The sequence below is a fragment of the Natator depressus genome, chromosome 10 (genome assembly GCF_965152275.1).
Source record: "Natator depressus isolate rNatDep1 chromosome 10, rNatDep2.hap1, whole genome shotgun sequence".
Classification (NCBI taxonomy): Eukaryota; Metazoa; Chordata; order Testudines; family Cheloniidae; genus Natator; species Natator depressus.
The window spans coordinates 48830400-48851826 of NC_134243.1; the positions used below are offsets into that span (position 1 = coordinate 48830400).

The 21427-nt window shown below is 38.6% G+C and overlaps 1 protein-coding gene across 4 annotated transcripts in view; it reads left to right on the forward strand.

Annotated features, from left to right (window-relative positions):
- Nucleotides 1-21427, forward strand: part of SCAPER (S-phase cyclin A associated protein in the ER) — a 358776-nt gene that overhangs the window by 24867 nt on the left and 312482 nt on the right. For all 4 annotated transcript variants that reach the window (XM_074966056.1, XM_074966057.1, XM_074966059.1 and 1 more), the window contains exons 3-4: nt 1547-1664; nt 12643-12713. In XM_074966056.1, the coding sequence (XP_074822157.1) occupies nt 1547-1664; nt 12643-12713 (189 nt within the window). The remainder of the gene's footprint in view (nt 1-1546; nt 1665-12642; nt 12714-21427) is intronic.

The following is a 21427-nucleotide window of genomic DNA, read 5'->3' on the forward strand; positions in this document are numbered from 1 at the left end:
CTTAAGGTTCAGTCTGTGTCTCACTTTGACCTGTCTTTGGCAGTGCTTCAAACCTGTTCCTTAATTCAAGATGGAATTTCTCACAATAGTCTTTCATTTTCAACTTTGTACTGTTGATTTTATTTGCCACTTCCTGGTTAAAAGGTGATCTTCCTTAATGTTATTTTCAGTGCAGCAATGCAGAGATTGTGGTCACTGCTAATATTTGCTGCTTGATGTGCCCTTGCATCTTGGACAGATGACCTGAATCTTCAGCTGATGTACACATGGTCAATCTATTTTGGTTTTTGTTTTGTTTTAGCATCTGGTGAATTCCATCTTTCTTTGTGAGGGAATAGGGTGCTTGCAAGAATTAGGTTGGATACCAGTCACAGTTCAATGAATCTCTTGCCATTTTGGTTGATGATTATCAACCCATGCTTCCCTGTCCACTCTTTCCACATCCTAAGTTAATGTTAAAGGTCACCCATCACAAGGAGTAAATCATGTTTTGTTATTCTGTTAATCACACTCTGGAGGCAATAGAAGAATTCCTCTTTATCCTTGAAGCTGTGTTCCTCCGGCAGAGCATAGTGCTGTCTGATTGACACTTTTGGTCCAATGTGGTTTGGAGTCTGGCATATATGATGTGTTGGTTGATGTATGCCCAATTGATGATGTATGCCCAGTATGTCATAATGAGTGCTACTCCCACTCAATGTTTGTTATCACAATGACTTGAACCAATGACAATTTTCTTTTCTTGCTAGAAGTGCTTTTTGTCCACACCTGGTCAGTCTGTTGTCACTGATGTCCAGGATTTTGAGTGCATAATTATCCATTTCCCTCATGATTTGTGAGATCATTGATGTTTGAAATGTTGTTCTCGCATTCCAGTAACCAATTCTGAGGTGTTTTCTTGCTGCCATCATCAGCCTTTTTGGGGTCCTGGCTTCCACAGGCTGGCTTTTTCCAGAACCCTTCATGAAATATGAGGCATTGGCAGCCATCTCTAACAAAGTGGTAGCCTGGTTCCATGTCTATAACCAATGAGGTGTTTTTTGTTTGTTTTATATGTGGCTAGATGTTTGCCTTGTCCTTCCCATTTTATCCACGTTTAGGAGCAGCAGCCACATCAAAGGTGCAGCAGGTGGGGTTAACAAAAGGTAAACACACTCATAAAGGTATAAACACTTCTCTAATGCTGGCAATCAATTTAATCAAGGTTAAAAAAAAGTCAGGTGTAGACAAACCCCAGCTGAGGGCTAGACACTAGTTCTCATTCTGATTAAACATGCTGCTAGAAGATACTGTAAGAGCTATGACATATGCATCTTCTCTGTGAAAATGAATGAGTACATCCATGCCACCCACACAGTTTCTAATAGGTGGTGAAAATACAATACCCATCTCACAGACTTTTATGAATAGTAGTTAATATTTATACTTATGTTAGGATTGTCAACTGCAAGCCCCTTTTTGGATGTTTTAGCATTAATGCTTTGAGATAATTAATATATTAGCTTGAAATAGAATGATACATTTTTCCTATATTTCACATTTTCAGGCTTCTTTCCAACGCTCTAATAGTCATGACAAAGTGAGGAAAATTGTTGCAGAAGAGGGTCGTACAGCAAGAAACCTTATTGCATGGAGTGTCCCACTGGAAAGCAAAGAGGACGATAGTAAGTATTGAACTTCCTTCCCCACAACCTTCCCTTACTCTCCCACCCAAAAGAGAAGTTTAAGTTTGAAGTAAAAATGTATATACCTAAAAAATTTATCTTAAATTTGATAACTGCTTAAAACATAGATATCAATATTTTAAACTAATTTCTTCAGTATGCTTCCTGTTTAATTCAATTATAATTTGTAAAACATATACAAAATTTGATAAAGATGAAATAAAAGGTATCTTTACTGTTTTCTCCCCTTTTGTTGACTGTAGCTAGGCTGGTTACAGTTGGCCTCCTATGTGCCCCCTTGTGAGCTACAGGGAGCTGCCTCAATTTCCACTCTTGGACTGTTCAAATACACTTCAGGCTTTTTGTTGGTCAAAAATACATTCTTTTGGGACTTGGTTTATTAATATAAAAGAATCTGTAAATAAAACTCAAAACCCCAAAACAAAGTCCATTGATAGGTCCACACAGTCCAAGGTTTTTCTTCCTCCTCCCAGGCCTCCCTGCATAGAGGGCTTTGCAAGTTCCTTCCCTGCTTGGTGAGGGTCTCTCCCCAGCCTCCCTTCTTGGAGTGTTTTCCTCATTCTCTGCAGACTATATGCCACAGCTTCCTGCTCTTTTTATACTGAAATCTTCTGAGTCCTCTCAGGTGGGGCTTCGCCTCAGGTACTACAGCCCTTGGGGCAAGCCACCCAGTTACACTGATGTTATCAGTACATCCTACTTACTACAATAAGCTTATCATAAAAAATATTGGAAAATTAGAAAAAGAGGATAACAAAGACTGAAACAAACATTATTTAGGCTATCTCCCAATCTTCGAAGGATAGGCTTTGAGTAAGCCAACAAATTATCTCGGTGTAGACCAACATTCAAATACATTTGTAAGAGTTTTTAGTATTACTTTAGTCTATGGTGAACAGTTCTGAAGATTTTTTTAGGGGAGGGAATATGGGGGGACAGAAAATGAAAATGTGGATGCCAGATTTTCAGGACTTGGGAAAATCTTTTGAGCAGCCTTGAGACTGTTCAGATTTTCTCCTCTGAATAGGCTTGATGATTCAAGGAGCCAGGAAGAAACTTTTTGGCTTTCCTTCTTCTTCTCAGCTGCACCAGGTGCCAAATGGCTGGTCTTGAGGACCTACCCCTAAGTATTTCTTCTAGCTGTCCTCCTTAGGATGGTTCTTTTTAGTTTTCTGCAGTAAAGTTTTGTGAAAAAGATACTACGATGGGAAAAGTTATGCTTATGTTATAGAACAATTAACCCTCCATCTCCTGAAACACAGAATAACTTATGTTCCAATATAGAGTCCTGTACATGAATGTTCTAAATGGCATATGTGTTTACATTAGGATTCATAGTAAGGCATATCATATGTTTCATTTAAAAATCTTAGTGCTCTAAATTTTGATTTATGAAAGAACGATGTTGGAGGAGAAATTCTGACAATAGGAACTTCAAAAAGAATCAAGACAAACGTAATTTACTTGGTACTGTTTCTTTCAGAAGGAACAGCAGCTATACAAACCTTGGGTCTTATGCTTCCCCTCCATGGAAGGCAACACGGGGTCAGGGTCGGGGAGGCGCACGAGAAGGGAAAGTGCAAGAGCAAGACATAATCCCATCCCTTTTAGGGTACAAACCCTGGAGGTAGAGAGTATGGTGGGAATGGGTAAAAACTTATTCAAATATCCCATCCTGGAAGTGCTGACAGCACAGAGAGAGACAGGAAACATCAGGCAAATCCTGAAGTGCTGTAGGAGCTTCAGCACTGGGATATTCAGGGTCCTTACCTGAAAAGGAGTACTTGTGGCACCTTAGAGACTAACCAATTTATTTGAGCATAAGCTTTCGTGAGCTAAAGCTCACTTCATCGGATGCATACTGTGGAAAATACAGAAGATGTTTTTATACACACAAATCATGAAAAAATGGGTGTTTATCACTACAAAAGGTTTTCTCTACCCCCACCCCACTCTCCTGCTGGTAATAGCTTATGTAAAGTGATCACTCTCCTTACAATGTGTATGATAATCAAGGTGGGCCATTTCCAGCACAAATCCAGGTTTTTTCTCTGTTTTCCACAGTATGCATCCGATGAAGTGAGCTGTAGCTCACGAAAGCTTATGCTCAAATAAATTGGTTAGTCTCTCAGGTGCCACAAGTACTCCTTTTCTTTTTGCGAATACAGACTAACACGGCTGTTACTCTGAAACCAGTCCTTACCTGAACACTCTTGTTGAACTCTGGCAAACAAGGAAGATAGCTTTATCCTTTGTGTTTATCAACTATAAAACAAAATGAACATGGGTTACAATTGCCCAGTATTTCAAAGGACATTGAGACTCTACAGTTTCAGCCTCTGACCTTTTTACTGCAGCCTTATCCCAACTGTCCTGCCTCACTGGAGTTCCTGCCTGAAGTGTATAAGCACAGTCTTCATGGCTTTTATATAGCAGAATTATCAGTACTGCATGTGTTTTTACTGACTGGTTACTGCTGACATGTGAATCCTTAAATTAGCTATATGTAGTAAGACAAGGCAGAACAATGGCTAGTTGTTAAGAAGTGGCTGTCAGATTTATGCTGTCTCTCTCTGAATCAAGCTGGAGAAAAGGGACAACTGCTATTTCCCTATCAGGTACAATACACTGAATTTCTATGAGAAGGAGAAGAAGAAAGAAAGAAACTAAATTAAGCCTTTCTATTTTCATTGGGAGACTCTAGCCTCCTATTTCAGTATTCGCTTCAGCAACACTGCTTCACTCTGTTTACCAATTAAACAGGGAAATTAGAGAGGTGTCCTTTCTGTTCTGGGGAAGGGTTGTAAAAACATGGGGCTGTAGCAGTTGAGAAGAGATAGTTTTACACAATTTTACCCCATCTCTATCACACCTACAAAGAAAGTAAGAGAATTTCAAGTGTAAAGAGGGGAAAGGGGTCTATCCCTGTGGTCTGAAGGAGCTCAAATATCTAAACAAAATAAAAACAAGGGGATGGCCAGAAACCCTTTTGTCCCCAGTACTGTTCCGTGAAAGCCCCACTTCCCCAGGCCCCAGATGATTAAATGGGAAAAAATTAGAGAACACGTCATAGCTCAAACACTGGGATCTCTGCCTAGTTTTAGAGTAAGTTAATATAAACTGTTTGCTTTCTCTGTGCACAGCAATGAGTTGCAAATAATTCTTGCTAAGAAGGAACAGGTATTTTCAGAGTCTTACAGTGTGAACACATTCATGAGAATGGGATGTTGCCACTGTTCAAGTGGAAGAATGTTTATGTCTAAACCATAAATATTAAACTGAAAAATCTGTTAACAGTAAATTAGAGACAGCAGAGCCATCAGAACAAGGAAATGTATTGATTGCATTGTTAACTGGCCCAGCTGTGCTCAAGTACAACAGTCTCTCTTTAGCTAGGTGATTACTTGGCACTCATCACCATAGTATCTAAGACAACTTTGTTGCTATCTGTTTTTAAAAATTAAACATAGATGCTGTAGTTGCCTTTTTTAATGTTTTATCTGCATAAGTCTCATTATGTTATTGGGGGGTCTGTATTCTGGTGTCTCAGAATTAAAATGTTAATTAATGAGAGGCTCTCCCTTTTGAATATGCACCTTAGATTGAGATACAAAACTTTTTCTGTAAGTGCCTTTGTGAGCAAAGTTGATCTGTATATATGAATATGAAAACATTTTGAAAAATTACAATTATAAGAGCTCCAGTGCATATACAAACTGTCACTTGAAAAAAAAATCTTCTAACAAACTTTGTCCATGTCAGAGTAATAATATTTAACAATTATATGATGTTTATCATTAGAGAACATCAAAGCATTTTCAAAACTTCAGATTCAAGATTTTCCATAAACTGTTCTGCCTTTAAAGGGACACCATCAACTTAAGAATCACAGTTCTTCCTGAATTGTTTTTAACCTACTACTGTTACAGAAATGGAGGAGAGAAAAACATTTGGAAAATTAGGAAAGTGTAAAACTGCAGAAATTGACAGAAGGATTCAGGTGCAGTATCTGAAACTTCTTTAAATTGGGTAGGTTTCAGCTGGATAATATCTATTTAATTTTCCCTGAATATGAAAACGAAAGTAGGCCATCACCACTCAGAATCAGTGTTAAAAAGTCCAAAAAGCCACAATGTGGGGGCCTTGAATTTTCACTGGTTCTCTTGGAGTGCCGTTTCATAGCTGTACTTTTTCAACTATGGTCTTAATACAGTATAATTAGTTTGATAGAATTGTTGGTTTGTTGGATATGAATATTAATTCTGCTTTTGAATTATACCTTAGTGGTGTGCAAGATCAGTGCAAACTGTTGTCTTCCCTGGAGACTGAAAGCTTATACAGCATCTGCGTACTCCTTTTTTCCCTAGACCTGTATTTTGGAAGAGCCAACATTTTAAAATGTCTTCATCTTAAAATACTAGTATGTTTGAATATTTTTTCTGTGATAAGTACTGTTGTACCTAAACTAGTGTAAAACTGAGTAGAAGTGTTGCATTAATTATTGTGGAGCCAGGTCCTTAGCATATGTTGTCGCTGGCCAAGCTAAATGTCAACACCAAAGTGAATACATAAAATGGGATGATGTGAGGGGAGGGGGATTTTTTGTAGCACAAAAACCTCAAATAAAAAGGGGGAATCATAGAAATGCAGGGCTGGAAGGGTCCTTGAGAGCACTGAAGCAGGACCAAGTAAACCTAGGTCATCCCTGACAGGTATTTATCCATCCTATTCTTAAAAACCTCCAGTGATGGGGATTCCACAACCTTCCTTGGAAGCCTATTCCAGGATTTAACTACCCTTATAGTTAGAAAGTTTTTCCTATCTAACCTAAAACTCCCTTACTGCAGATTACACCCATTATTTCTTGTCCTACCTTCAGTGGGCATGGAGAACAATTGATCACTGTCCTCTTTATAACAACCCTTCACATATTTGAAGACTATTATCAGGTTTCCTCTTAGTCTTCTTTCTCAGGACTAAGCATGCCCCATTTTTTTTAACCTTTCCTCATTAACCATTTATAATTTTGGTTGCTTTCCTCTGGACTCTACAATTTTTCACCATCTTTTCTAAAGTGTGGTGCCCAGAATTGGATGCAGTACTCCAGCTGAGGACTCACCAGTGCCAAGTAGAGCAGAACAGTTTCCTCACCATCTTTTACATATAACACTCTTGTTAATACACCCCAGAATATTAGCTAGTTGTTAAGAAGTGGCTGTCAGATTTATTCTGTCTCTCTCTGAATCATATTGTTGACTCATATTCAGTTTGTGAGCCATTAATAACCCCCCAATCCTTTTCTGCAGTATGACCACCAACAGTTATTTCCCATTTTGTTGTTGTGCATTTGATTTTTCCTTCCTAAACAAAGTACTTTGCTCTTATCTTTACTGAGTTTCATCCTGCTGATTTCACACCAATTCTCCAATTTGTCTTGGTTGTTTTGAATGCTAATCCTGTCCTCCAAAGTGCTTGCAACCACTCCCAGTTTGGTGTAATCCATAGATTTTTATAAGCATACTCTCCATTCTGTTATCCAAGTCATTAATGAAAATATTTAATTGTACTGGATCCAGGACTGACCACTGCGGAGCCCACTAGATAGGCCCTCCCAGTTCAACAGCAAACAGTTGGTAACTACTCTTTTGAGTACAGTTTTTCAACCATTTGTGTGCTCACCTATAGTAATTTCTTCTAGGCCCTCGTTTGCTTATGAAAATGTTGTGTGGGACAGAGTGAAAAGCCTTACTAAAATCATATTATGCCACTTTTACTGCTTCTGCCCATCCACTAGGCCAGTAATCAGAATAATAGTAGCTTTCAAAATGCTCAGATAGCTTGTTTTCCAATCACTCTGATTGTTTATTTGATACCTGCAGCCATTCTATATTTGTCAGTTTGTGTCTGTGGCAAATCTCATTCCTGCTGTAATAGTACAACAGATACAGATCTTTGTTTATCATCTCTAATCACAAAATGTTCTAAACAGGGAAAAATAGATTCTTCAGCATGCTTAATTGTGTCTAAATATAGATTAGATTTAGAAACGTAGAACTAGATTTTCAACTGGAAAATTGAAAGCTTTTTTAATGACTTTGGTATGAGAAAACAATTAACTTGCACATTTTGAATAACATAAATATATGGATATTTAACAGGAGCAATTTTTCATTGTTGCTTCATTTACCACTGTTATCCCAAAATGCATCTGGTAGTCCCCACTCTTGCAAACTCACTTGTTCATGCTTAATTTTAAGTGTGTGAGTAGGTCCAGTTATTTCATTGGGGCTACTCATATGCTTAAGTACTTTCCTGAGTGTTTGCAAGATCAGGGCCTTAAATCACTTATCATTCAGAATTACAGTTTTGAGAAAGATAGTAATGTGAACAACTATTTTATGATGCTGAAAGAGGAACATAGAATACATTTAGTAATTATATACTTGAGGCATTTGTGGTAGGGTGGGAGGCTTCTCTTTAAACAGAATGACTTTCTTTAGTTCTGCATTGCTCGTAATATTCTCCTAGAAACTTTCAACAATCTCTTAGATGCTTGTTCGTCGAGGAGCTTAACAGTTTGGTAACAGAGATGCCTAGAGAATGAATATTAATGTGAAACTCCAGCCTCTGTTAAATTCAGATGTAGTTTTTAAATGGTGTTTGTCACACATACTTGGACATTACAGGAGAAGTTAACACCCAGACAATCATGCCATAACTCATCATTTCCTGGTACTTAGGGCCCTGCTGGCTCTATTTAAACATTTAACAGATTATACAAATGTAATTTCTTTCATAAAGACAGTGGGCCAAATTCTCATTTGTGATCTGACCTCTTTGCACTTCTCAGACAAACTAATGTGACCAGAATCTGGTCATAGCAGGGAACAGATAATTCCCCTTGTGGAAGGGAACTCAGCTGGTGTAAAGGGTGGGAGAGCTGGCTTCTGCGCCTCTGCCCCCTCCCTTGGCAAAGGGATATGTATGTTGTTGTGGCAGAGTTGGCTCCATTAAGAAGGAATTGGTAAATGTATTTTTCTGATATTCTAGCTATTCCAGAATTAATACTGCATTTGTCAACTGTATGTGGATTAAGAATGATATCTAGACTCCCTAATCAGGATTGTGATTGTTAATGCATATTGGGCCTGTGTAATCCTAGCCCAATTAAAAAAATGCGGCAGTTCAGCATACAGGAATCCAGGAATTATGTACTTTTTAATTACTTGCTTTACTATCAGAAAACTTGAGGCACATGGGCAAACAATCTACAAAAATTTTATTGCAAAATCAAAGTTGATACCATATCAACAATACTTAAAACACTTCCCATGCGAGACCTTTTTCACTAACCCCAAAATAAAAATGTCTAAGTATCTTTGTAAATTTAAGAAACATGTGTGACATGACAAAGTAACTGCATAATCTTGTATTTGTAACTGTTCCCTTCCCCTTATTCCCTTTTTGTTTGTCATTTGATAGCCACAGAAGGGTCTGGCCAGGCAGAGCACGTTGCAGTATTGGGGCTTTAGACTGTAAGCACTTCAGGGTAGGGAACATATTTTATTTGGTGGGGAGGTGTCCGGCAAATCTTGGGCACTTGGAAAATAATAGCCTACACTTTTAGAAAAAGCTTGATAGAATGGATAGACTTTTCAATATGTGATGGAGATCAACAAATTTTGGTTCTGTTGGACCAAGGGAAGGGAAGAAGTGCATGCTGGAATTGAGGACTCGTGACTGAAAACACCTGGTTGAACATTCAAAAGTAGCTGAGAGTCCAATAAGATTGCAAACTTTAATAATAAAATGAGAGTATACGCCCACATTTAGAGGGCCAAAAATAATCTCTCTCTCCCCACTGGTTGCTTCCTCCAGACAGGCAGCATTGCCTTTGTTTTCTTTGAAAGGAGCTCCAGGCAGCCACTTCTTATCCAAATTCCAGAGACTGGCTAAGATGAACCACTGCACCATCTGGGGCCAGTGAAAAAGAAATAATAGAGCTGAGTGGTGTCAGCAGACTTTCTCACTATCTCCTCTAGATATCTTGCATACACATGGAAGAGGATGGGTGACAGAATAGAACTTTGTGGGACACCACATGAGAACCCTGGCAAAAAATGAGCAATTACGTAGCTCTACCCTCAGAGTGTACTCAGAGAGGAAATAAGAGAGCTATTCAAGTGTGTTTCTTTCCATCCCTGCCAGGGTTCACCAACAACACCTCATAGTCAACAGTGTCAAAGGCAAGGATAGATGTAAAAGAAACAATGGATACTCGATCCTTGTCTACCACTGTGATGATTCTTGAGACAAGTGTGGTCTGTATAGTGCTGCTGCCTAGTACCGGATGGAAAGATGTCAGAGAAATCTGACTCCAGCTATTGCTAGAGTTGCATTCCTGTCTCAGCAGAGTTCCCCAAGAAAAGATGTGAGACAATGATAATTGCTGAGATTGTCAATGTAAAAGATGCCTTCTTGAGTATAGTTTAACAATTATTTGTTTTAGAGATACTGGCACTTTGCCCTTCTGATGAGATGTACCATCTCCCTACCTAATGACCCAATCTCTCCCCACTAGATTTACCAGTAAAAGATTAAATGGACCTAAGTTATATCTGAAACTCCCTGAGTATCCAGAACTTCACTAATTCACTTATGTTACAATGGCTAGTTAACAATTGACGAGGTGGTGATCATTGGTCCCTGCTGTTCTAATCTAAAATTGAATAAGTGCCTAATAAGCAAAAGGCTTCATATCCAATTACCAATCTCATGACCAACCTAATATTTTACAGTTACAGACTAATAGGCCTCACAAATACAAAGTCTTGAATTACACTCGTCCTTTTGGCACTGCTCATGAATACAGAAAGGAAATTATTGTGCATTAGCCATAAAAATATTTGTTGAATAAAAAAGGGTAGTGAAGCAAGAATGCATGGCTGATGATGAAAGACAAACTTGTTTGTCCTATACACTGAAGAAATTGTTTAAACAATCCTTCCAAAAATACTATCTGTCTTAAATTGACAAAATCCAGTGTTGACATAAGTGTTTGTTTGCCTTGCATATTCAATCTGCCTGGAAATTGCTTTAATCCTTGCACCTGACTTAGAAACATAGAATATCAGGGTTGGAAGGGACCTGTTCAAACATTTCCCAGTTTTTACTCATAAATCACCTTTTCTTGTGTCTTCTAAAGAGATGAGGTGTTTTTGGTTTTTTTGATCCATCATCCTTTTTAGTACTGGCACATCTATTTTGGTATACTTGAAAATAGACTCATGGTGCAAGTTTTCTGTGCCATTTACACACACAAAAAATTCTGCCTTCTGGGAATGTAAATAGTTTCAGATGAGACCCTCAGTTGTGGTAATATTTTAATTTTTATAATCCTGGCATACATCTCATCTGAAATTTGAGGTTTTCAATGAATAGGGAGTGTAATATGTATTCTGTGAACAATCTCTTATTTGTTAAAACACAGTATCTCATTTTTATTTCTGAAACCTGCTCACATTGACTTTAGAATCTTTTTAATTTATTTGTGCTTGTTTACTCAGTGTTTTTAAGAAGAATTCTGAAGCAGGTAATATAGATTTTTGTCTAAAAATGAAAGGCCTGGTTCACTACTATGCTCCAGCACTGCAAAATAGCCATAAACCTGGTTTAACTGGTTCAGCCAGTTGCATGACATCACCAGAACAGTGTAAAACAGCTGACCCTGTCAGTGAATTTGGCCCAAAAAATCTGTTAAAACTCAATGTGTTGGTTCTAAAATTCAAGTGTGGTTTCCAGCCTTGAATAGCAAGGACCTGTATTAAGTCCACTCAGTTGTTTAGTTGGTTTTATTTCATTAAATAATCTGATCAATTCAGTAAGACGTCTGAATCTTCCCTCTAAACATATACCAGTTAGCAGAAAGTACATTCACCATAATTAGCATTTTGTCTCAATTGCTTACACTTTAAAAACAGGACCCTGTAGGTTTTACATTTTATATATTTTTGTAAGGTAAAACATTAAATCAGAGGAATAAATCAAGCAAAAAATAACATAAAAAAAATTAGATTTTGAAATTAGATCTGTTTTTGAGCAAACCCCTTTCTAAATCCAAAAGATCCCATTCCTCATGAAAACATTCCAAGAAAGGAAATTTCTTACCTGCTAATTATAGATCTGAGAATATTGTGTTAAAGTAGACATACTACACACTTATTCTGAGAAATTAGATTTCATTTTTTTGTTTATTCATTCTGTTGTAGTTTATACTACTTACTGCCAGATTATTCAACTGGGAGCCTGCAAAGAGCTCTGAAAAACAATATAAAAATGGGGTCCCCATAAATTGCTCAGTTTTTTCCTGTTTCCACCTGTTGGAAGGGGCATGTAAACCAATTGTCCGGGCTGTACAAACAGTTCTTCAGGAAAAATAGTTAATGGCCAAACTTTTCCATTTATGTTTTTTCCAATCAATATCCCTTATTTCAATCCTGTAATAAAATTTGGATTAAAATAAGCAGTGGATAAAGGCTAATAACACCAATATTTGTTGACTTTATCTGCAAACTTTAACCATATTTAAGCTGTATATAAAAGTGGTGTATTTAACTTCTAGATGATAATGACCTGGTTTTCAGAAGTGCTTAGCACCTTTGGAAAGCAGTCCATCTTTGTGTAGAAAAATCTCTAATTTCTCTGTCTCGTGCTTTTTTTTCCAGCTTTTAAATTGTATCTTCAGTTCTTTCCTTCAGTTAGAACCAATGGAAATAAGTATCAAATTCAGTACATACAATTTTGCAAATTGGTTTAATTCATTAATTGTTCCCCTTATTTATCTTATGAGTGTAGTGCACTGTTGTTAGCACACTACAAGCTTGGATGCTTAAATATTAGAATAATAGTATCTTCTTAAAATAGTTATTGCTGATTAAAGTAATTGTTTTCTTTACAGGTAAGTCTAAATGGCAAGTAGGTGGAAAATCTAAGAGAGTGACTCATGGAACACATAAACCTACAAAACAGGTATATATGTTGAACTTTTCAGTTTCTTTTTAATTTCAATTACAGCATATAAATGTCATGAAATAGAACTAATATATTCAATAATGTGTGCGCATGGGTGCATGTGTGTATATAAATAAGATTACATGCACACAACTGTTCTAAAAGAACATTATTAATGTTGCAAAGTTAAGTACACAGAAGTTAGAAAATGCCACAATTAAGGTTGTCTCTCTATGCAACCTTAATTTGGCTCCCATATGCATTATGAAACATTCTTTAATTCTTCTAGTGATGTCACTATGTGTATTCTACATGTGGGTACTTGTGTGCACCATGCACCAAAGTCCGGAAGTTCTTCAAAGCAGCGTCCATTGGCCTGCACAAGCGCAGTAGCTCTCCTTGTGCTCCCGACCGAGGATATAAGAGGCAGTGTAGATTGACGCCTCTCCACCGCGTGGCCTGAGTTGGAATCATGTCCCCCTTCACTTTGTTTCATAACCTATATAGAAAACATTTGTAAATAGTTATATTCTTAGCTATGTAGTTAGCAGTTAAAAATTGAGTAGTATAGAATATTTCTTTCTCCCCGGTTGGCAAACCTGTCCCCTGGCTCCAGGAATATGCCCAGAGTCCCAGGATTCAAGAATTGCACCTCTTGACCTTGATCCTTCTTCATCAGTGACGAACATCAGCACTATCTGGGTGAAGCACATATCTCTGCAAAGTGCAGTATGTGTTGCTCCTTCCCACCCAGCACTCAAGAAGCCCGGGAGCTTCACCTACGGAAGCACCCGATGGAGAAGGCTATGAGGCCCCTCTCCAATCCAGGCCAGGGACGGTCTACTGTACTTTGGTCTCAGCATCCTAGCCGTGCCCTTCCAAGCACATGCCCTGGAATAGGTGGTGCTGGAACACTTTTAATAGTGGGGATGCTGAAAGACAGCCCCCTTACCTTTGTCTGCCCTCTTCCCTCCCAGAACTGTGGCTGGGAGCAGGGCCGTGCCTCCAGGAAAGGGGGACCCAGACAGGGTAAGGAGGCCGAGGCTGGGGCCACAGTTGGGGGCAGGGGCGGGTCCAGGAGAGGACCCTGGACACGGGAGCAGCAGCCGGGAGCAGGGCCGGGAATCCGTGTGCAGGGCAAGGAGCGGAGCCCAGACGTGAGGCCAGCAGCTGGGACTCTGCGTGTGGCCCCCCGCACTCCTCGTTCTTGCGCCTATGCCTGGAGTAGAGCTGTCAACATCTAAATCCAAGGACTCTTCTTCCAGGGTTTCCTCATGAGAGAAGAGGGCTCTCTCGTGGACGCAAGGACAGATTCCTGTTGAGGACAGACCATAAGAAACGCACTTCCTCCCTGAGCTGGTCCAGGTTGGGTGAGACATTGCGAGCAGAACCTAAGTACCTGGCTCTAATGAAGACCCTCAGATCTGAGGACAAGATACATAAAAAGAAATATCCGCCAGTTCCATCTGTCACCTCAATACTGAAGCGTAAGGATAGCTGCTTGCCAATTCTGTCTACAAGTGCAGGTCTGGACCCATTATCAGTACTCTCTCATCTCTTTAAAGACCGTCTGGTCGCTGCACTGGATCTATCAGACTTAACTGCAGGAAACCCTTGGACACCAGGGTGCAATGAGACTTATATGACACCAAAGGATATATTCCTCCCTTATCCACAGTCTCTGATTCTTTCAGCCCTCCTAACGGATGTCCTTACTCCCGAGGAGGAGCCTACATCACCCAGGAGCCATCTCACCTCCAAGCATCTGGTAGGAGTGCCCCGATACCAATGGCACTGCCACTATCGATGGAGCAGTCCTTGGACTCAGATGAATCAGAGGAGATGGCTGCACTGGTATCTCCGCAAAGGCAGTTGAGCCCTGATAGACAGTCAAAGGGTTATGCTTGTCATTCCACCAGGTTACGACCTCCCCAGAGGCCGCTAGTACTGTTTTCCTTGGGTCCTTTGCAACTGATCAATCTCTTTTTCTGGCCTTAGTGGGGTCTGTGGGATCCTTATAGCAGGCGTCCGGCCCCTCTCAGGAGTCATACCGCTCCTCTTCCTCTCGCCAGTTGGTTCTCTTGGTGTGTGAAGAGAAAGAGGTGGAACCGGATCCGCAGATACCAATGATTCCGACAGGTGACTCTTAATCAACCCCGGACGAAGCAGTCACTCCTTCCTTGCCTTTTCTGCTGGATGACCATTGTCAATACCAGGAGCTGTTACAAGGAGTGGCCAGGGACCTACAGATCCCATTAGAGGAGGGCCAGGACTCTCAACACTGGCTCCTGGACATGTTGCAGCCAAAGGCCCCAGTAAGGTGGGCTCTGCCCATCAATGAGGCCATACTAGAATGAGCTAGAGCAGTATGGTGCACTCCAGCATCCTGTGCCTCAACACTGAATACAGAGAGATGGTATTTTGTTCCTGTGAAAGGGGCTGAATTCTTATTCTCATCCTGCACCCAACTCTCTGGTGGTAGAGGCGACTGTTGAAAGGGCTAGGTCTAACTTTACATGTAATGTTGAGGCATACCTATGATTGACCAGTAAGTTATTACTTGTCAGTGATACCTCACCAGGCATATTTTATGCAAAGATTAGCAGATAAAGGCTCTAAGAGATTGGACCTCCTGGGGAGAAAAGTCTTCTCCTCCCCAGGCCTGCAATTTTCTGTCACCAACTACCAAGTTTTAGCAAAATACAATTTTCATACCTGTTCTAGGCTTGCAGACTTCACAGACAAGCTTTTCACAGAGGATGGTCCAATTTCAGTCTCTTTTTAGATGACGGAAAGCTAGTGGCAAAGGTGGCTCTTCAGACTGCAGTGGATGTGGCAGAAACAGCTTCTAGAAGTTTGGTCTAATCATGAGGAGGGACTCCTGGCTGCAATCATCAGGGTTTCCTGGGGACATCCAAAACACCATCCAAGACCTTCCTTTTAACAGATTGAATCTCTTTAATGAGAAAATGGATGAATCCCTGCACTCGCTAAAAAACTTGAGATCGACTCTGCATTCCTTGGGGATTTATACTCTGGCCCCCAGGAGGATATACCTGAGGCAACTTTGTAGATCAAGGCTACCCCCTCCTCATGCACCTTTTTACCAGTGCAGCACCGAGCTACTGTGCAAATGTCAGAGGATTCAGAGGCCTTGCTTCTTGGCCCCCTCTATTGCCGTACCCTCTACTCACTGTCAACAACCACCCAAGAGCCACTTTTGAAGTGTGTTATAATTTATAGGTACATTCATAAAAGCCCTTACATGATACACTAATATTGTATTCAATTAGTTGCTTCAATTGCTTATCACTAGAGGTTCAGCCCTCTGTCTTTATAGAGCTGTAAACGTTTTAAATGGATTCTTTGGAAGTTACCCCTCAAAGGAAAATTTATTCAAACAGTGAGGAAGGCGGCATGGAGTCTGGTGGTGGAAGAAGCTTCATGCTCTTTTTTTCTCCTAATTATGTTTGCTGGAATGCAAATCGTATGTTTGCTGGAATGCAAATCGTTGTGTTCCCTGCTATCTTTGTCCAGATGAACCTGTTTACTACTTACATATAAACTGAGATAAACGCACTCCTTTGTTTAGGATAAACCTGTTTAACAACTTTTGCCTAGGGAGGGCTGTCTGCTTTTGAACATGTGCTATTAACACCATACAGGTGGAATTCATAACTTTACGTATAATGTTGAGGCATACCTATGATTGACCAGTAAGTTACTAGTTTTCAGTGATACCTCACTAGGCATATTTTGTACCAAGAATATTACAGTAGTGTGTAGGATATGAGTAAGGGGGTGCTTTGAGTCACATGGACACACACAGCATCTCTGTGCCAAATTTCAAGCCCCTGCTCCAATTCATGGAGGCCCTAGAGCTTTTCAAAGAAAAGGTCACTGGAATTTTTTCGTGTGAGAACAATGTGTTTTTCCCTAGCTTCATACTCTGAAATGGCTGAATCATTTTGGCTGAAAATTTCCCAAAAAAGTTCAGCCTGTGATAGACACCTGGCAGTCCAAACAGTTAGTTACAAGCAAAAACAGGATTTTACAATAGAAAGTGTCAGGCAACATAAATAATAGGCGGTGCTACCAGCTTTGCCTTTGATATTGAACTAATTATATAATAAGTGTTATATTAACAAAGCAATACATTTCTGCTTCTTGTCATGTTTGATCCTTTTTAACTGTTCCTCCTCTTTGAAATAACAGTTTTAGCTTAACGTTTTGATCTGTAAGTCTGACAGTCTTTGATATTATGCGTCATGGGAAATGTTATAAGGGAAAAAAAGAAAAATGTTCCTTTTTTGTGTAAGTGAATAGGCAAGTTACTTTTCCACACTGCTCAGCAATTGGTATTCCTCTTTCTTGCTTCCTCTCCTTGCTTAAAATGCAAGTTAGATAAGATTTCCTTTTATTAGAAAAAAATTCTGATTTAGGCCTTAATCCTGCAGTCTGATCATGGAGGTGGAACTTTAATGGAGTAATTAGGGTTTCACGTGGAAGGGTCTGCCCCCACAGATCTAGTTTGGCACAAGGATGATCAGCTCCACCCTCTGGGTTCAGTTGAATTAGGTCCACTGGGAGATGGTGTAAATATTGAGCTTCAAGAAATATATTCTCCATTATTGCCCAGTTGGCTTGAACTGGAGTATTGGAGGCATCAGTGTGAAAACCTCATGGATACAACTTTAAAAATAGAAATTTTATGTTTTTGTGGCGTTTGTTTAGTCTTTTAAGTAAAAATAAATCCCAAAAGTGCCACAGCTCTGTTTAAATTCAGGCAAATATGCTTTTAATAGCTCCCTCTTCTGATTTTATCAACTTCATCTTCCTCTTCCCAAGGTGTTGACAAATTTACATTCAAGAACTTCTTGCCATTCTCAAATAAACATACTTTATACTTGCTAGAACTGCTGCCTTTACACGGTGGAGTATTGAAACTTTTGTGCAAATAGATGATTAGATTATTCAGTTTTTAATATAGTAACTTTTCACCACATAAACTGTAATTTGTGATACAAGGAATATGTGTTTCTATTTCAATTTCAGTTTAAAAAGTTTAAAATTTCAGTTTAAATTTCAATTTCAGTTTAAAAAGCACTTAGTTTTCAAAAAAGACAAAGGATTTATTAAAGTGTTTACAAACATCTGTGTATGATTTTGTTATCTGGCAAATACTTACACTGTTGAAAATAGATAAAATTTTGTATATAATAAGGCTTTAAAAAAACACTGCATCTTATGTATGGTCTCAGACCGCTTACTCTCTTTTTAATACTCAGTAGAAAGCAACGGCTCTTGCAAACACATTTTGTTCGTAGCTTGACACACGTGAATAATCCCATTGAAGTAATTGGCATCCATGGGACCTACTTGCTTGTGTCATGTTAAGATGCATGATTGTTTTCCGGATCTGAACCTTAGCGTACAACTAAATTGCTCCAAAGTGGATGGGGAGGATGAGGTGCTCCAAAGTGGATGGGGAGCATATTGCACTAGGAGCATACAAGGGAGCTAAGGAAGTGATTGTCTCTCCGGAGGTACACTCCATTCTGGAGTTCATACTTGGGCAGTGCGTCTCTGCATTACCATCAACGTGAGCCTAGCCCTGAAAAGCACTAACTGGTCAAAAGCAGAGAGTTTTGCAATGTATGTTTATACATTTTAAACTTATTCTTAAGAGGTGTAAATTTAATAAAATGGTGGTGCTGCAGAGTGCTTACCCATTTGACTACAGTATTGAAAAACCTTTCCTCAGCCCTCTTTTTGCTTGTTATATTTATTTATACTCTTGAAAAATGTTAAATTTCTTTATGCAACTGGAGTAAAAAATTGCAATTAAAGGTTTAGTTTAGCAATTTACTGATACTTTATTTAGAAATAGTGGTACTTTTGCTGATAACAAGCATTAAATATTTGTACAGAACGTAGTTATCATTCATTTATAACCTTGGTAGTATTTTGCATTAGAAATATTCAGAGTCATGACCATTTTAAAAATAAAAGTAGAATGCTGTGTTTCACTGCTGAATAAAGGTGGTGCCAGTAGTGCTATCGCAAAGTTGGTTAACAGCCTGTTCAGTTTGACCCTTTTCAAGTAGCTAACGGAGGTAAATGCTAAGCATCAGACACAATCTGGGTTCTTTCTTAATGGTTGCCTTCCTCTCCCTTGAGTGGCAGATATCAAACTGTGACAATTTAAAATGTACAATGTTAGAACTGACTGGTGCCCGGGGACTTAAAATATCCTTTCCATTAACTTCCACTGCCTCACTGTCTACTCTTAGCTATAGTTGTATTCACAAAAAATTTGTTTCCCACTTTATAAGATAACTGATCGTATGATGGAACCTTTGCTGGCATAACTGCTGCATGATTTTATTCTAATTATGTAGCAGTCTTTATGCTTTGGATAGAAAAACAGGTGTCAGTTCTTGCACAATAATTGTAGTGGTTGCATATGTTTGTCTATATCTGAATTAAATCCATATTATTACACTAATGATGATGGGTAACTGTAGATGTTACTCAAGTGTTATAACCAAGGGAATCATATATTTTACATTGTGTGGGTAGAGTGTAAGTGCAGAAGATATTCTTCTACATGTTTATTTTTTCTGTTTTCTTTAAAATAACAATACAGCATTTCACTGTCACAAAGGGGCAGATCTACCTCTCATTGAAGTCAGTGAAAATCTGGGAGTTGGATTGGGCCCCAAGCGAAGATCAGAAAGATTTAGGCTGGTTTTGTACCACAGACAGTGCATTGGTCTGCTTCAGAAGACGTATTTAAGCTTCCCTTGGCCAAAGAGGCATTCTGCTTCCTGAGCAAGTAGAGATCAGACAAATCAATTAAGCGGTATATTTAAGTTTCCAGAGAGATAGTAAAAGTACCAAAGTGTGCAAGTGAAGAAATTTGGAGTTAAGGTTAAAAAAAAAAATTGCAATTCAGAAAGTTAGAATGTCATCTCAGCAGTTCAAAAAGCCTAATTGCCAGAAAGCCTAGAAAGCTCATTTAGTTTCCAACACCAGCCTTTCTGTTCGCTTATTCTCACGCCTTTCCCTTCATGGTGGGACAACCCCACTACATGCCACATGGAAAATCAAGTCTTTTCTCTTCCTAATATGAATTATAATAATATTTCAAAAGAAAATACAAAATTTAAAACTGTCTCTGGATTTCTTTATCTATTTTTTCCTAATGACAATTTAAAATATGCAGTGTAGTTGTACTGATGTCAATCCCAGAGACAGTGTGGGTGAGATAATATCTTTTATGGGACCAACTTTTGTTGGTGTGAGAGACAAGCTTTGGAAGAAGAATTCTGTATGGCTCGAAAGCTTGTCTCTCTCGCCAGCAGAAATTGGTCCAGTAAAAGATATTATCTTATCTACCTTCTCTCTCTAATTTTAAATATAATTTTTACTGAGAAGACTCTTTTAAAAAATAATGAAAATTTTCTCTCTTTTCATCAGGGTGGATTTGATTTAAATCAAATTGATTTAAATTACTAGTCAGGAAGACTCGATTTAATCATGGATTTCTACATAAAGGTGCATTCTTGTTGGTTATTATACCCTTAATACATATTCTTCACAACTCAGAGATAGATGTATGTTTCATTTTTAGAAGGTACACACTATATATTTTTAAAGTGATTTATTTTGAAAACTTTTCAGATTAGTTTTACAGCTATATTAGAAAATGAATGATTATTTGGTTATTTCATTTACCAAAGGTAATTGAAGCACATAGTTCACCTCCCAATGACTTCATAAATATCTCCAGTTCAACAGGTTAATCATTACTATTTGGAGGATTTTCTTGCCATGCTGTATTAGGAGGATAACAGCACCAGACAGACGTTTAAATTGTTTTATTTAACTAAAACAACAACATATGTATTCTGGATTTTTTTCTTCAACAGCAAACATACAATATTTTAAGAAAACAAGCATATGAATTTTTTAATTTAGTTGAACATTCAGGTTTTTTTAAAATCAGGTTTGTTTTTGTTAAAATTGTTTTTAACTAAAATAGTTAAATGAAATATTAAAAAAACCCCACAAAAATTAAATCGACTACATCAGCCAGGTCAACATGACAGACTTAAAATATTGGCTTCTGCAGCTAATTCAGTCATCTTCATCTTCATTTTCCTGTTTGTTCATGATCTGGAAAAGAAAAACAAGCTTTCCTGCTTGTTCAGGTCCCAAAGGATTTCTCAATTTGGAATAAATTAGTTCAAAGGAAGAAAATAGTCTTTCTACACTGGCAGAAGAAGCTACTGCTGTTAAAAGTGAGTTTATCACTTTAACAGTCTCTGAATCCAAGTGCTTAAGTGACTTCCACCAGTTCACTGGTGTGACTTTCTTTAAAACATCTTCAGCAAACATATATTTCTTGAATGGTTCACCCTTCGCTCTGAAGTTTATTACAGTTGGCATTATGGAGGGATGATTGCTGGATGTCCATATCATAGCCAACTCCTCCTCTTCAGCAGTTAAGGTTTGACCCTGGTACCGAGTATTGAGAATATTTGCAAGAAAATGAGCTAGAGATTGTGCTTATCCCATTCGTTTTTTTAATGCTTGTAATTTAACTGTCATTGTATATTTCTCTTTTTAAGTTCTCACTTCGTTCCTTCCAAATTTCAACAGCGTCAGCAATAAAACAGCTATTTCCCTGTATTTTGTTCAAGGCTACAGAAATAGGCTTCAGGGTA